At 45.8% G+C, this 17314-nt stretch overlaps 1 protein-coding gene across 47 annotated transcripts in view; it reads left to right on the forward strand.

Annotated features, from left to right (window-relative positions):
• CELF4 (CUGBP Elav-like family member 4) overlaps window positions 1-17314 on the forward strand; it is a 691717-nt gene that overhangs the window by 639585 nt on the left and 34818 nt on the right. For all 47 annotated transcript variants that reach the window (XM_075526242.1, XM_075526266.1, XM_075526241.1 and 44 more), the window contains 2 exons: window positions 5009-5156; window positions 10441-10590. In XM_075526242.1, the coding sequence (XP_075382357.1) occupies window positions 5009-5156; window positions 10441-10590 (298 nt within the window). The remainder of the gene's footprint in view (window positions 1-5008; window positions 5157-10440; window positions 10591-17314) is intronic.

Here is a 17314-nt window from a genome sequence, read left to right on the forward strand (position 1 = left end):
ACAACGACCATGCAGGGAGCCACTTTTGGGAGGAAAAACAGCAGTAAGAGCCACGTTTCTGTGCTGTGTCATTAACGCTCTGCTGGTGGTGTTCCTGAGTGGGTGCTTGGCAGTGTTAGGTGTGCATCTATCCTGGTGCAAAGGTAGCAGCAAGACGTGGAGAGCGAGATGTGCACCAGCGAGCTCTTGCTTTGGTTCAGCTGTGCTGCAAAACTGCATCCCTTGCTGGTTTTTGTCTTCATCTCCCATGCTAGGATAGGATGGATAGGCACCTCCACAGGCTTATCCATAGATAAGCCTGTGGAGGTGCCTATCCATCCATTGATGGCAGAGCTGGCTGAAGTTTAGCCACCTCGAGGTAGCAAAAAGGTGTGTGAGATGAATCCTCCCATCTCTCTCTGTTGACCAGCCATCACTACCACCCCTCCCCGTGCTTTGGATGACCTTACCGGTTCTCAAGCATTGGGATGGGGACTGCAGGCTCATAGCTCTTGAGGTCCTGTCTATGGGCATGAAACAGTTTGGTAGCATCTCCTGGTCTCCTCAGAAGATAAATATTTCAGCAATAGTAAAGGCCAGGTTGCAGAAAAGAGGGAACAAATCTGTAAAATCAGATGGGAAAAAGCTCTAAATGCTGAGGCAAAGATCATGGCAAGGAAGTAAGAGAAGCAGAAGAAAATACATCCTTTCAGCAGAGGAAGGGAAAAGCTCCTCTCCGTCCCCTTGAATCAGTCTGAGATAATAAGGCTGCTGCCTTTCTGATTAGTGCTCTGTGGCCCCAGCCCAGGCAGGGAAAATCTGCATTTCAAATAGCATTTTAAAGTACACAATACCCAGGGGCCCTGCTGCTATTGATTTGCCTCTGGTGGGGTCACTGCCTCACTTTCTACAGCTTTATTAACTGGGACCATACAGTGGGCCTCTTTCAAAGTGAAAGGAGAGTGGATGGGACATTTGTCTTCAGGGGGAGCTGGGGAAGGAGTGGGGTGACTTTTATGTAAGCTCACTTGGGAATGCCCCAGAGGTTCTATAAGGGAGACTGGTGACCCTTACAGGACTTGCCCTCCTTTTGTAAATTTCCCTGGAGCCACCCTGGGGGGAAGGAGGTAGGTCTATGCTGTCAGCTTCTTTCAAGGTGACCGTCCTCCCACCTCCACAAAGCCGCTGCAGTCAGCCAGGCTGTGACCATCAGCATCTGGGCTGGGAAGGACCCCCTCCTCTTTCCCCTTAACCTTTACCCCTGAGCACCTCCGACCAGAGAGGGGAGGGCATGAACGGGAAATGTGGCAGCAGAAGGGCGGCAGGAGTGTTGCCAAGGGTTGAGATGTCAGGACATGGTTGGGGTCCCCTCTCTAGCCAAGGAAACAAAGCCAGTTAGCTGGGGTACATGGCTGTGTTCAGGTATGGGATGTTATACTCCTTCCAGCTCTGGAGGAGACCCTGGTTTAACCCACGGGCTGGCTCTCCAGGCTGCAGCGAGGTGTACATCCTCTGGGTCATGAGGTACGGGGCTCCAGCTCTTTTCACCATGCCAGGGGGTTTTCCAGGTCTCCAGGGCATCTTGGGTCTCCAGAACAGAAATGGGGTGGCTGCTCTCTGCAGGATGCCTGCTGTAGCAGAAGCAACTGAACCTAGTTTCCCAAGTCACAGGTTAGGACCGTATTTTTACTGCATTAGCTTTTTAACCATAAGCTAAATTTAACCTCTTTGCTCCTCAAGCTCCTAATTCAGTTTCTGTGAGAGTATGGCCAGTTTTAAGCAACTGTTTCACTGAAACCCCCTAGGCTTTAGGCTGCAGACCCTGCACCTCCAGTACTAATTAGCAGACTAGGATCATCTAGTTCTTCTCATAAGGAGAGAGAAAATGCCTTCTTCTGTCTGAAGGTCTGTGACAGAAATGCATAAATGACATTGCACTGCAAAAAGGAGCATGCATGTAGCCAAGGTATATTCTACAAACATGCACGTTCCAGTGCAAATCTATAAGCCTTCTCAACACACAAGAAGCTGCACACTCAGATTACCTGGTTTGCAAACCAGGAGGAGCACCTGCCATTGTGGAGTTAACTCTGAAGAGCTTAGAGATATCCATAAGCAGGAGAAAAAGTTGCATAAGCCATAAATAATGTCACAAGTGATTGCCTAGCTCTGTGGAGTGCAAAATGGAGGTTGTCTTTGGAGCAGCACAGTCATTTGTACTACCATTGGCAATGCAGTGTCTTTTAGACAGAACCCTGTTTCTCTTGCAGCACAGGTGAAACACAAATGAAAAAAGGAGTAATACTTTTCTTTTAAATGGTTGGGAACCAAGGTCCAAAGATATCCACCGAGGGCCAGGTAAGGGGTGGGAATGATTTCATCTGACTGTTGCTATGTGCAGCTGAACTGAGCACCTGGGGCTCCACATAGAGTCAATAGGGAGAAACAAAGCTGCAATTCGTCTTCCCAGAGGCATTCAGGTACAGAAGGGAGAGTTGAATCTTGGCCTAGACTCCTCTGCCTGTTACCAGGTCAACCATAATAGGTGACCAGCTCAGAGGAAGCCCCATCTGTATTTAGTTTACTGAATCTGACAATGGGAAATGCCAAAAACATAGTCCCCTGCCCACCCTAGAAGGTCTCTGGTACAAATACCAGGCTGTTATCTGCCAGCCAGACTGACCACAGCACACACATTACCAGCCATGTGTCACTCCATGTTTTGAGGTTTGTTCACGCAGCTCTGGTCAGCTTTGGAGAAACACAGAGAAAAGCCACCAAAGACCAGACTGGGACTGTCCCCAGCCCTTGCAACTGCATCCATCTCAGAGAAATGCTACTTTGATAGCAGCGCTGAACAGATCCTATAGGCACAGATCTTGGCCATCATTTCTGCAACCAGCCAGTTATCTCCTCAGCTGTCCCCAGGCAAAAATACCCAGCACAGAAAATGAGATATGGGTCAGCACACCCAGCACTGGAGTCAATCCAGTGTTAAAGATGGATGGATTCCCACTTCCTCGTTCACTTCATTGGCATACTTACTAAAATCACCTGCTCAGTACCTCCTCTGGAGAATAAACTCAAACGATGCCTAGAAACAAACATACTTAAAAGGGGAATCAGCATTGTGCTATAACAGAAAAGGTTGTCTAATCACTCCATCAGTAATTACAAAGAACAGGATATCACTAATTAAAATGTGGAAGTGTCTTATACAGGGTATAATAACAAAGGATAATTAACAATCAAAGGGAAAGCCACCACCTTGCCACCAATCTGCATTAGGCTACAAAAAATAATAGTACTAAACTCTAGTACAGCACTTTTCATCTGTAGATCTGGAGGCACTCCTACGTGCGGAGGCAGGTACCCCGTGTCCCATTTTATCACTGGAGAAACCCAGGCAAGTTTACACAACTTGTGCACGGTTATACAGCGGGTCAGTGGCAGAGCATCCTTTACTTTGGCCTCTTCAGAGATGGTGACAAGGAAAGTTTCAGCATTTGAATGAGCACAGTGATTTCAAGGATTTATTTTAGTGTGTAAGTGTATGAACAGCTAATCTAGCCAATATTTCATTATTAAACTGAACAGTAGGGAACAGTCTGTTCCTTGTCATGACTTCTGAGGTCTGTTTAATGCTGAGAAGCGTGTCCCATGTGCTTAAACAACAGCATCAGAGGGTGATTTCCTGATGGGAGAGAGAAGTGAAATCACAGAGAGCCACAGAAGAGAGGTACTGCAATTCTGGAGACAGCAAAGACATGAGTCATGTCTCAAATCACTACAGAAAAGCAGTTTCCTTCTCCACTATTATCATCAAGTCACGCATTAACAGAGGCTGGGGAACGAACAGAGTGAGGTTGCGCTCTCTGCTCATCCTCTTTCCCCCACACTTTCTCTCAGCATCCACCACCGGTCACTAGTGGGGTTTGGACAGGGACTCAGACATACCTCATCTGGCTCTTCGTACAGCTCCAGGGAAGGGGACATGAGGCAGCTTCATCCAAGCTACCTTCTCCTTCACACCAGGAGCATTTTACAAGCCTACTGCAAGCATACTGCACCCATGAACTGCAACAACTGTGTGCTAGGTTCAGAGTGTAAAATAACGATAACAAAGCCTGGTTTTACTGTAAGAAGCATTTCCAGCATGCGTAACCATTCACCACCTTTCTGGTCCAAAATTTTTACCCCAAAATGCCTGAAAATGTAGCCTGGGTTCCTCAATTCTGCTTTTTGTAGGTGCCCTAAAAGAAGCAGCGCTTTGATTACTTTCTGGAAAAAAAAGTAAAAGTAAGGAATTCATCACAGATCAAAACCACCAGGAAGGGTTTTTCCCACTACACGGTATTAATCTTGCTAAAGTAGAGGAGCTCCCTTCTCTTGTATAGCTCTTCCGGGAGTCTTTGCTTGGTTGTGTTGGAAATAGGTGCTGTAATCTGGTTAGAAGATTTGGTCATGGTTTTGCTCAGTGCCCACCAGAGGCCTTCCAGAAGCATAAGAAAAAATTATTTTTGTCTCTGACAGATGGAAACAAATCAAGTTATCCCCAGAGAACTAGCTAAGCTTGCTGCTCTGGAGAGGGGATCCCCTCCCTCCACTGCTCCACATACACTGGTCTCCCATCAGCAGCCACCAGTGCTTTCCCAGAGCTTTGCTACAAGCAACATAAACCATGAAACCTCTCCGCTCGGGAACGTATAAAGTCTTTTCTCTGCCTTTCTCGTCAGGGAAGGAGCAGGGAGTCAGAGGGCTGAGTTGAACTCATGGGAGACCTCCACATTGGGGAACACATCATGGGTGTGGGGACCATAAAGGCCCCAAGATGCAACGATGCATTTTGCCTCTGGCCCCCATAGTGAGAAGGAAGGCCAAGGCTGGGGGGTACCACAGGCATGGCGAGCTGACATCTCAAAACAGAGGGATGCCCCACACCCTCACCAGGTCCCCATCCTGGTGCCAGTGCCGCGGGCTGCACTGCCAGTGACCGCGTGATATTTTTTCCCTGCTCTCTTTGTTCCAGCTGATGCAGCAGCAAGCCGCGATCATGGCGTCGGTGGCGCAGGGTGGCTACCTGAACCCCATGGCAGCCTTTGCCGCAGCCCAGATGCAGCAGATGGCGGCTCTGAACATGAACGGCCTGGCAGCCGCCCCCATGACACCAACCTCAGGTAAGGGGCCAGGGCAGTGGGGAGGGCAAAGGGCAGGAAAATTTGGCCACCAGAGGAGACCTGTCAGGACATGCTAGCTGACAGCTTCTCCCCCAGTGGGTGTTTACGGAAAGGTTGGTCTTGTTGGTGAAGTCCACCAGAAGTGAGGAGGAGTGGAGCTGACCAGATCCTTCTGTGGTCTGGGAGAGGGGAAAGGGGCAGGGAAAGGCTGTTACCGCCTCTTCCAGGGCTGGGGCCAGCTGCAGGTCAGCTTCTGTACCGTGAAATGGTTGTAAGGGCAAAGTCAAAGGGCTGTTGGGCTAGCTGTGCCCCGTGCCGAGGGGACTCACTGGTGGGTGAGAGCAAGAGGGTTGAGACCCACCAGAGCCATGATGCAATGGGCTTGTGGAAAGGAGGAAGGGCGCTGGCAGGGAAGGCACTGGAAAGGGCTCTCAGCCATGACCCTTCCCTCTCAGCCTTATCCCTTACACAACTTTTCTTTAGCTCTGAGCACCCTCCATATGGCACAAAACATCCCCCAGTGACCTACACTGGTTTACTGGTGGTGCACATAGATGTCCCAGGGGTCAGTGCTGGTGCTATCACAGCCAGGCTGGTCCAAAGAAAAACAAAATAAGGTTTGTGGTGAGATGCAATATCATTAACAAGATGAGCCATGTCTTTGAGTCACATAAGGCTTTTCCCTACTGTGAAATAGGACAGGAGGTACTCAGGGAAGACCTCTGGTGCTACCAGGAATGCAAGTGTTTGGTGGGAGGGTTTCTGGCTGCTGGAGCAGAGACAGGCAGTCAGTGAAGGGCTGCCAAGATCTGGCTAGGCTGTGAGGTGTCACAAGAAGCCCATGCTGGGAGCTGCAGTATATGATTCAGTGGGCAGAGAATTAAGCTGAGAGGGAAACAGGACTGGGTTTCCTACGGCTTGAAGCACAAAGAAACCATTTGGGTAGGAACAGGTCAAGGAACCAGCAGGGCTGGTAGTCATGGAGTGGCACGTGGCCTAACAGCAGGGAAGTAGGGCAGCAGAGAAAGTGAGGCCAAACCATGAGAGGAAAGAAGTGAGGATTTTGAGAGCTTTGCAAAATACCACTGAGTCTGTTAGGGGAGCAGAGGACTCAAAGGTACGTCTTCAGAGGACAATTTCTGAGGGACAGGTTGGGATAAAAGGGTCCCTGCGGTGATGCAGGGTTCTCCTATGAGAGGCACTGGGGATGGGACCGTGTTCAGAAAGATGTGGCATACCAATGCCCTTGTGTGAACCTTGACGCATCCAGCTGGCCTGGAGGGGACCAGCTTGACAAAGGTTTGGGCTGAGACATGGGAGGAGTGAGCTATGCCTGAGCCAGCGGCAGTGCAGGCAGTGCTGGGCAGAGCAGGATCTGGGACGCCAGAGCAGAGCAGTGGGAGGGGAAAGGGGCAGCTTCATTGCCAAGCATGAAGAGGTCTGCACCAGCCCTGGAGCAGGAAAAGGCCATCTGACAAAGCAGCTAGGAAGGATGCCTCATGGCTGCGAAACACTGGATGGCAGGGAGATAAGGCACCAAAGCAGTGCAGGCCTGGGGGCCGTTCCTGGTGAACTGAGTTCTGCTAACCTGTCTGCCAAAGAAAACCTCCCCATTCATACACAGCTTAGCGTCTCTTTGCAATCTGTAGCTGGGAACGTCAGCAGCTAGCTGATCAGATACCTATCTTTTCCTTTGCTTGTATTAGAATATGAGCGTGGGGAGAAGGGAGAGAAAGAAAGACAGATCTTATTCCACGTGAACTTACGGAGACCAAAGGAAAAGCACTTGATTCAAAAATCTTATACCACACATTTCGAAATATATGTTTACAAAACGATAAGTGTATAAACAACAAGTCGATGGAGCCACTGCAAATCCAAATAGAAAAGTGGCTTAATTATATGTGCACCCTTTAAACCCGCTGCTGAAAAGATTATCATATTTGCATTAGCTAGATTTGTTTTGTGTTGGTGGGAGCAGAGAGAACGTCAAACAAACACTGCCTGGAATTCAAATGCTCTCAGGGCCTGGAAAGATGAATCCAGGCGGTGGTTTCTGATGGCCCCACCACAAAAGAGCACAAACTCTTTTGCATGTAAATAAGTCTTGAGAATGAGCAGGTTCTGTGACATAGGCCTGTAAATACTTGTGCAACAGCCAAATTCTGTACCTGCCATATTCATGAAAAATATCTCAGCCCTTCTTCGGTGTAAGCTCTGCTCCTCTTCTGGTGTGCCCAGTGCCTTTTGGGGACTGTTAAGCTCTTATTGTCAGAATACAGGAGAGGAAGGCTCATGTTTTTTACATGCTTTCCAGAGCACCCGTGACTGGTCATTATTGAAAATAAGATGCTGGTTTCGATGATCCCTTGATCTCTTTCATGGCAGCAGATTTTGCACACTCCTTATGACATATTTTCAATCATGGAGCCTATGCACTTTGGCATTATTGCAGATTTACCTTGAACGGGTAGCTTCCTTCATGAAAAACCTCTGTAATGGGTTGTGGAAATGTCCATTGACAACTATTCCTTGGGTGAAATGTTTAGACTTTGAAATGACTCCTTGTATTACTACAACACTCACAAAGCTTGTGATAAGATGCATTGAAAATGTTTCACATAACGTCTGAGCAAGCAAGCCTACAACACTAGCAGCAATTTCTGAGTAGCCAGGAGATATCTGAAGCCTAACGTGAATTCTCCTGCTGTCTTTTGTTAGCATTCAGAAAGCCAAATGGAAAATGATCATTCCGCTTCATAACAGTATTTCCAGCCATTGAAGTATATCTTTGTTCTGACTTGGAATGAAAATGAAACATTTCAAAGTTCTCTGAAAAACAGGCATTAGAAAAAGTGTTTGGAACATTGAAAAAAAGAAGTGTTTTGATCTTTCCTAAGCAAAAGGAAAATCGTGCCAGGAAAAGGACAGTGGTAACCCAGAAGTCCTGGAGGCTTTGGAGGTGTTGGCTGAGCACAGTGCCTCTGTGCTGGTATCGTCAGGCCTCCTAACCCAGCTGGTTTTCAGTGCATCCTGCCTCTAGGAGAGTGGGTACCCTGGGACATGGCCGTGAGTTCATTCAGGCTCATGAGTTCCCATGGAACCTAGGAACTTAAAGAGTTTTGGATCCAGGCAAATCTAACAGACTAGAGACAGGAGCCATCTCACCTGGCTTTAACCATACAAAAGTTAGACATCTAGTTTAAACTAGTCATCTTCTTGCCTGCAGTCAGTGAAGTGCAGTAGGCAGTCCCAGTGGGTAATTCAGACCATAAAAATTTTCTGCTGTTTGCTGGCATTTTGGCAGTTCCCCATCAAGAGTCAGGTTTATCTCACACAACAGTCCGTAACTGCAAGGCAATTCAACTGACATCTCTGAAAGTTTGGTTCAAGTTTTGTATTTCTCCCATCATTCATATAATCTGTGAAAAGTGGGTCTGCAGTGGGTCTGCCACTCTGTTAACTGTGCAGAGGGGCTAAAAATGAGATTTCATTTAGGCTTCCTTCCTTCCTTCTGTTCTCCCTCCCTCCTTCCCTCCATGTTGTAAATCTGCACCTGGTGTAGCTACAGCAAGAGATCTCAAACCAGGGATGAAATCCACCCCCACAAATGCCACCACCGCCATTTGTTCTCTGTAGTGGCATTATGCCAGTTTTACTCCAACTACAGATCTTACCTCTCCAGGGGGGTTCTTTATAAGAAGGAAATTAAAGAATTGCAATGAATATCCCTAAACTTCCTTAGACATGCACGAAATAGCAAGCACAAATCCCCTGTTGCAATTTTAGAAAAAATTACTTACATAGTCTATGCAAATAAAGGAGAGATCCAGAAAAGCAACTGAAATTTTAACTAGCCTTTGTGATTTGCAAGCTGATGATGCCTTTGGACTTCAGTTGCCACTGCTGGCTCCCTGTACCTCCACAGAGGACATTTTTAAAGGCCAACACCATTTAAATAAGCAAAGAGGAAGTAGCAACTTGCCTGCTCAGGGTATAAGAAAAGAGCTGAAATATTGCCTGCTTTTTGGGCTACTCAAGTCAGAACATATTAAAACATCTCATGCATCTGTATTGGCTTTTTTAAAGCACCAACACAGCTTTAATCAGTCATTGAAGTGTGTTATTGGACTAACCCATCATGGAATGCTGCTATGGTGAAGAAAATTTCTGCAATTGGTTTAAAAAAGGGGTTATTGCAAAAATGGTGCTTTCAATCAGTAGTTTAACCTGACACAGAAAGATATTGCTGAAGACAAGATAGTTTAACTTCCCACTCACAGCTAACAAGAGAAAAATACGATTTCACACTTATTGAAAACTCTTTTTTGGTCCCCAAAAACATCCGGAATATGTGGCAAGAAGCACAGACTGCCCAGTCATGTCAAACATACATAGGAGCAGACAATAAGGTAGCAGAGGGATTTAATTCTCCCCTCAGAAATTTAAGAATTCTCTACCAGTGGGTGACAGGATCCTACCCAAAACATAAAGATTGAATTGTTCTTCTGAAATAGCAGCATTACAGTACCCCACAGGACGCGTCTGGGAAGAACGGAAGGAGTATGATTCCATGAAAGAAACAAATCGAGCCCAAATTTTGCCTCTGTTGAGTGGGAGATGTCTGCTAAAACTCTATGAAGTCAAGTTTGGGCCGAACAGTGACATTAATAAAAAAGTATCACTGGCTGCCTTTGGGCTACAAATCAACTTGCCAAACCTTTTAAGGATCCTTGGTGCTGAGAAAGTTCAGAATGAGTTTGTACATGAAATGTGTATTCATGAGAGAGTGCAGACAGTAGTCCTGGAAATCAGTATGCCCACAAAGCTGACATCTCCAAAGAGAAACTGACAGAAACTGCTGTAGAAAGGTGGCACTGAGAATTTGCTTCCAGTGCTAAATTATATCTAGGAAAAAAAAGTCTGCTTATTTAGCAATTTAAACAGGTAATACTCCAGGGAGAAAGTTGAGGAGGAAAGGTGATATTTCTGTAGTTTCCTATTGCTTGATGTTAGCCGTGGATCTAGTCTAGAGACTATGATCACCAAGCAAAAGCTTCATTCTGCTGAAGAAAGTTTTGCAAGCCTTTCTTAAGTGCTTTCCAAACACAGGAGCAATGGCAAGCAGTCCCTTTCTTCGCACACAGCTTGGGAGATTTTTCATTTCTTGGATTATCAGAAGGTTTCTGTGTGGTGGTCACAGCTGTTGCGTCAGCAGTTTTATCCATGTGGTTATTGCTTCCAGTACTCACCAGCTCTGATTTTGTGTCCTCCCCACTTGCAGGTGGAAGCACGCCTCCTGGCATAACTGCACCAGCTGTGCCTAGCATCCCATCTCCAATTGGGGTGAATGGTTTCACTGGCCTCCCACCACAGGCTAATGGGCAGCCTGCCGCAGAAGCTGTGTTTGCTAATGGCATCCACCCTTACCCAGGTAAGCCAGACCAATGCTGTGCCCACAACCTGCTCCTTCAGTCTTAGGGAGATTGTCCACATCCACAGGCTTTGTCTAGCACGAGCCACCTCAGAAGGATTATACCCCACACCATCAGGGCTCACTCTAGCATTGGTGTAGTTAGGTCTTACCCATCTACAGTTGTTATGCACTTAAATCTGGATGATAGACATCAAGGGCATGTTGGAGGTGGAAAATTTTTATGCTGAAGAACTGAGTGCTCATCTGCTGGATGACTCATCTGTTGAATACGATCAGGACACCCAGCATGTCTTGCGTTAGCTAAAATTTGATCTGAGGCCTGACCAGTTCATGCTGGCAGAGCTCCTAGCAGGACTCCCAAGGGTCTTGCTCCTGGCTAGCCTTGAAGGAGCTGTGCTAAGAGTGTTGTGTCTCCTAGCACCCACCATTGGTATCTGCTGCTGGGATTCCCTTGCAGCCAGATGGCTCTGGGAGGACGAGTCCAGAGGGTCCATATGGCTGCTGACCCAAACCGCTCCGTGCCTCAGACCATGTGTGCAGGCAACGGGTGTTGGTTTCCTAAATGCTCACTGCATCCAGATCCTGTTGCCTTACCAGGCCTGGAGGCTGAAGCTTCTGTGATATAGCCACAGAACGGACTCAGCTCCACCCTTTTCTGGCACACCAACAGAGAACTGCTGCTGGGATTCAGACTGTGAATAGCTCAAAAGATGCCAGCACTGAAAGAGTGATTTTGCAAGCCCTGGCAGTCAGGGATGAATGAGGGAAGTTAAAGGATATATACCTGCCTCTGTACCTGTACTTACAAATATATGGACACCCTGAGGCTGTAATCACCAAGAACTCAGGAGTTTACAAGTCCTTAATGTGCACCTACATTTTTTCAGCACCCTCAAGATTTGAGATAGCCTTCTCCAAGCTCTACTTCTGCTAGGAAGACATTCCTTACCATTGCTGTACACATACTAATAATAACAATCATAACAATAAAAATTTAAGTAAATGTTACTAATTGATCCTAGCCACCAGCTGGCAAAGGAGTATTTTACCCTGGGGCACTCATAGATCGATGTAGTTTGTTAGGAAATCAAACACTGAGTCAGATGCTCCAGCCAAAAAGCCCACAAAACCCCTAAGAAAAAAAATTCTTTTGATCTCAGCCAGTCCTGAAAACTCAGAAGATTCAACACCATAGGGGACTTCGTGAGCTAAAAAGAAAAATATCACATAACATAGAAATACAAAAGTCTTACCTAGCTACAGTTTGGACAATGTCACTGAAAAAAGCCACCCTGTGAAAGCAGCAAAGGAAAGCCCAGAAATACCAAGAGTATTGAAAAATAATTATCATCCTCCACACACACACTTTGTAAACATTTAGCCATGAGTTCAACTTTAAGCAGAACTGAAATTAAGAGGCTTACTGTGCTAAAAGTTAGCCATGTGTATACATGTTTGTAGCAGCTTAGAGGGATGGGGAGCTCTTGGAGGCTTATGGAGGCATCAGAAGATTTCAGGGAGCCCTTAGTATGCTCCGTGAGCTCAACCACAGCACCAAGAAAGCACCCTGTCTTTAAGGTTATATAAATATAACCATCTGTTCAACTATCCGTCTATCTAAACATCTACCTGTTTGCCAGTCTGTCATCTCTCTGTTTATTCATCCATTTCTATGTCTATCTTTTTTTCTGGTTTATCTAGCTCCTTTTAGCTAATCTTCCATGATCCATTACTGCAGATATCAGAGGAAAGATGATCTTTCTAGATGAATCTTAATGACTTGAGCTTTTGTTACTATCTCCAACTAACCCTATAATTAAAGAAAGCTTTCAGTTAGGTATTTCATCCATGATTATATAAAAGTCAACGGCCTTTATCTGATTCTCTCTGAGTTTTCGAGAGACTTGCTCAGCCAGCAATTCACTGTCAGTGCCTGCACAAACACCAACAGCCTAACACTCTGAAAGGTGACAGTCAACCATCCTCCACTTTGCTGCAGGTAGAGAGGCTCCTTTCTGGTAAAGCTGACATCCAAATAGTCTGCTTTGTGTAAAGTTTGGATTTATCTCAGTGTGTCTTCAGCAATACATTGGTTTTTCTCAGTGCTCAGCTTCCCCATAATTTAGTGACATCTTAAGTTATAGCAGAGGTGTAAAGGGAACAGTGACAGGCCAAAGCCTCACCACCCATTTTACTTCTGCCTGCCCCCACTAGCAATGAAACCCTGAAAGCAAGCCCCTTTGTAGTAGTCTCGGTGTAGGACACATCATGTGTTTGCTCCGTCTTATTCTCTTCCTTCTCAAGAGCATTTATGTACTCTCCAAAACTTTACTCCTTGCCACAGGCTTTATTGAGGCCTGGAGCTTAGCAGCATTAAAAAAAAAGGATTAGACATTTATATGGGTAATGAGAACATCCGCAGCCATATTAGACTGGATAAAAATGTAGAAAGGACACAAAGCTTCATGCTTTATGATACAGGCCAGCCACTAATTGCTTGGGGTTAGAAAGAAATCTTCATCACTGGGCAGCTTATTCTATCATTGTTCATTATGGGATTTTTCGCACTGTCCTCTGTAGTATTTGTTACTGGCACTGCCCTGGGCTTCTACATATCTGTGTTTCTAAATGCAAGGGTAGAAATAAAATATTAAAGCTGAACATGCAATTGCACTAACATTATAGAGAAGAAAAGAACATGCCAGTCCTCATCCAAAGTCAGCATCTTCCAAACAACTTTCTTTTATGGTATATCATTCTGAAAGTGGCTAAGAGTGCCGCAGTATTATGTACATAACCATAGTCTTGCTATGATTATGACTTGCCATATATTGTTTAAAGCCTGAATTTTGCTCTCAGACACTCTTTCATACTCCACAAAAAACTCCAATGTGGGTTCACACCATTATATCCTGTAGCAGAAAGTTCTTTTGTTGCCTGAAAATAGCAAAACAGGACAATCAAAATCTGTAGAGGCATGACATCCACATCATTTAGACCCAAATAAATCCCATTAATTGTGCAGTTTGTCTACACGTCCACCTTTATGTCTAGCTATAATATTTTTGATGTTGCATCTAAAGGACTCCAGAACTCCACAGTCTTGCACTATAAAAACAGGTCCATATCATGTAATTGTATTTACTCTGTAGTTTCACTTGGGTTTTCTTCTGTCTTCCCCAGTGCTCTTTTTTTAAGATTCCCTTTTGTCTGGAGCAGGCACACACGCGATATCATTTGAGTCAGACTACTGAACCATCCATGGCTTTGGGGAAAAGGCAAGAGTAGGTCGAACGTCCCTACTCACCAGGTCTCTGATCACAGCCCCAGGCCCTGCCGGAATTAGCTTTTTCTGTGGCTCTGGCCAGGCTAGGGATCCATGCAGTAGCACTAGAAAACCATTCCTTGCAGGCATACTCTTTGCAAGCCGTGCTCTCACCTTCTCCAAGCTCAGCCAGTACCTAATGCCTCACAGTGCACTTTTTGGCATGGACAGAATAACAAGGGAGTAAATAGTTCCCCTTCCACTAGTCTGATCCTCTTTGGAAATCTGACCTTTTTGTGCATTAAGGTCTGTCCTTTAGTCTTTCCGTTTGCAGAGCTATTGAACATGGCAATGTGTCACAACATATAGTGGGACAAAGAGCATAATCTGTTGTGCCATGATCTTGTGAGTCGCTTTGCAGCAGCTCAAGAGCGTTTGCCATTTCCACATTAGCCATAGTAACAGGGATTGCGCTCTTCTGCCAAAGCTTCTTAGCCACCCAGAGCCCAGTGCCTCTCTTCTAACAGTGTGTGATGTACAGTAACAGTGGAGACCATCACACTGGTTTCTGCTGTGTCTCACACCATCGGCACTGTGCTCTCCGGTAACAGGTCCTGCCCTACTGGATTGCATTGTCAGGGACTGGACAAAATGCTCACTCCAAAAATAAAGCCTCTTTGGGAAGAGAAGGGGAGGGAGAGATAAGAAAATGGGGAGAGCAAAGGGCAGCAAACAAGAGAGAACAGACTGGCTGTCAAAAGATCAGTGAAGTGAGGGAACTGGGAGGCTCAGAGCAGAGCCCCCAGAAAAGAGTGAGGACTGCTCTGTGGTCTTCTGCCCAGTGATGTGCTCAGGAAGAAGTGGAAATACACCCCATAGCATCCAACAGCTCCCAAACAAACTTATTCCTCCTGGGCCAAGGGATGTCCAGCTTGACCAGAGCCAGGGATGGATCCAGTGGTATGGCAGCTTTGTGGAGCCTCAGATGGAGAACACTTTCCAGGATGCTGAGTTCTTCAGTGCATTTGGTCTGGGCTTAGGTTGCTGAGGAAAACAAAAGCAAAGTTCCCTCGGTTGCTCATAATACATTAAAAACGTGTCATCTCATTTACTGTTCTCAGGCACACAGTGGTTCTGTTTTTGACTGCCCACCACTGCCAGGACTAGCTCTATCTCTCCTCTCTGCAGACACAGCAGAGGTACCCCCACTCCCTTTGGTCATACTGTGGGTATGTCTGGACCAGCAAGACAGCAAGCTCCACTTCATACCCTATTTGGGGTCCAACCCTCTCTGGTGAGGACTAGCTGTCAGTACAAATAGGCAGCCAAGACTTTATGCCCACATGTTTCCAAGCCACCGCTGAGATTGGCAGTAAAGGTGTCCCCCACGGGTGAATTCCTGTGCTGTAGACACTCATGTCTTAGGAACTGAACCGAGACCATCAATTCATTTTCCTTGGCTCAACAAAGAGCTATCAGGCAGTAACCAATTTCACCCATTGCCAGCAGAGACAGGATTCAAATTCCATCTGTAATTATTATCATTACCCAAGCTAATTTTGTAGGGGAGGAGTTGTCGGCATGCTAATATGACAGCCTTATCATTAGCTTGTCAATTAGCTAGAACACTGCTGATGGGCAGGCTGCTGCTCTGGACCAGTCAGTCCAGGTTCAGTCCTGATCACAACAGACACCATTCAGTGGCACTGGGCAAGATCAGGGCTTCACTTGTGCAGGCAGAAAAAGGGACTGACTTCCCCCACCCCAGTGTCCACCCTGACATTTCAGTCCTGAAAGAAGTCAGACAAGACGAGTTTAGAGAGGAGGCGAATCAGGAGAACAGAAAGAGAGTTACCTGCCCGCACCTGCAGAAGAATGAAAACCGAGACCCACAGCATTTGGTCCAGACAGACATCATGCCCTAGAAATGTACATGGCTCAGCAGCCCCAAGGCTCAGTTACTTACTATGGGAAATCTTTGGCTGTGTTGTGTTTGTCCACCCTAAATCTCCGGGTGAGAGTTTTCCCGGCCATATTTTATTATCAGCAGTTCCAAAACTGCAACAGTGAGCACCTGAAACATCATTATGACTAGGAAGCATTTATTTGACCCATTGGTAACAATCTGCCACGTGCCATAAACCACACTTTACTGGTAAAATAAATAAGTGAAGGAATGCACTCATTAAAAATATAATAACAGGTTGCCATCTTCAATTCTAGTCTAAGCTACTTTAATGACGCCATGTACTTCCAATGATCATGCTGCAGCCATAATAAATGAGATTGTTTAAGGCAGTTGTGGGAGCCTTTCCAGAGCCAAAGTGTTTTCTCCTCTGATTTGGAAGGTGTAAATACAAATCAGGCTCTGTGCTGATGTTTTCAGAGGCAGCTAAGTGAGTTAAGACCTTGAGTTCTATTTTCAAAGGTGACTTAAACTAAGCTCCCCAAAAATACAGAGTTAAGTGCCTTAATAGCTTTTAAAACCTGACCCTGACTTATGTGTTTATGGCCTTAGGCAAAGGGAGGGAAGTCTGGTCCTGACTCTGCTGTTCTATTAGTATGTCACCTTGGCTAGCCACCTCCACCTCTCCTGCATTTCTGAGTCTTCCGTGTCTTTCTTGCTTTGTCCACTGGAAGTTCTTCACTGCCAGACATGACTCCTGTCATGTGTTTGCAGAGCAACCATCTCAGCAGGGGTCTGATTAGGGATGGGGCTTGGAGGTGGGACTATTAAGAAAATAATAAAGATAATCCTGATTTCCAGGGATGAACTATGTGAATTTTATAGTGGGCCCATATGTTGTCCCAAACAAGCATCTGCAATACCTGGGGATGCTACTGAAAGGTTTTTCCAACTAACAGGATGGAGCAGAGGGTACAAATGCTCTGGATTTCTTGGCTCCTTTGATGCATATGGGAAGGGACAGAGGAACAACATGTCTTTGACTGAGTGGTGTCCAGCCCCTAAATGGTGAAATGAGACTATAAAACACAGGATCAGCCTCTGTTTTCTGCCGGATCAGCACATTCTTTCTGTTATTGCAGTTATTGTTGTGTCTGAATACCTAATTAATTACAACAGTAAATGCTGGCTTCTTTAATCACAGCATCAGCTGTCCTAATCAATCTTAATAATATGGAATCTGTACTATGGCACCCATGAATTTTAATCTACATAAATTTCTTAAGACCTCTTGCAAGCTTGTTGTACGAAATGATATAATTATGGATATAGATTAGGGCTGTAGAGAGTGATTTAAATTGGATTTAAGGAGAAGGTGAATTGAGCCCTCCCACTCAGTTATTTATTTATTTATTTTAATCCTGGCCTTCACATAGATTTTTTTTTTTGCTATCATTATTTTATTTCCCCCCATTGTCTGAACAGTGCTACCTCTCTTTGATCGTCCTCCTCTTCCATCCACCTTCCCAGAGGTGATAGTGGCCAAGCTG

This window comes from Mycteria americana, chromosome Z (genome assembly GCF_035582795.1).
Source record: "Mycteria americana isolate JAX WOST 10 ecotype Jacksonville Zoo and Gardens chromosome Z, USCA_MyAme_1.0, whole genome shotgun sequence".
NCBI classification, from domain to species: domain Eukaryota; kingdom Metazoa; phylum Chordata; class Aves; order Ciconiiformes; family Ciconiidae; genus Mycteria; species Mycteria americana.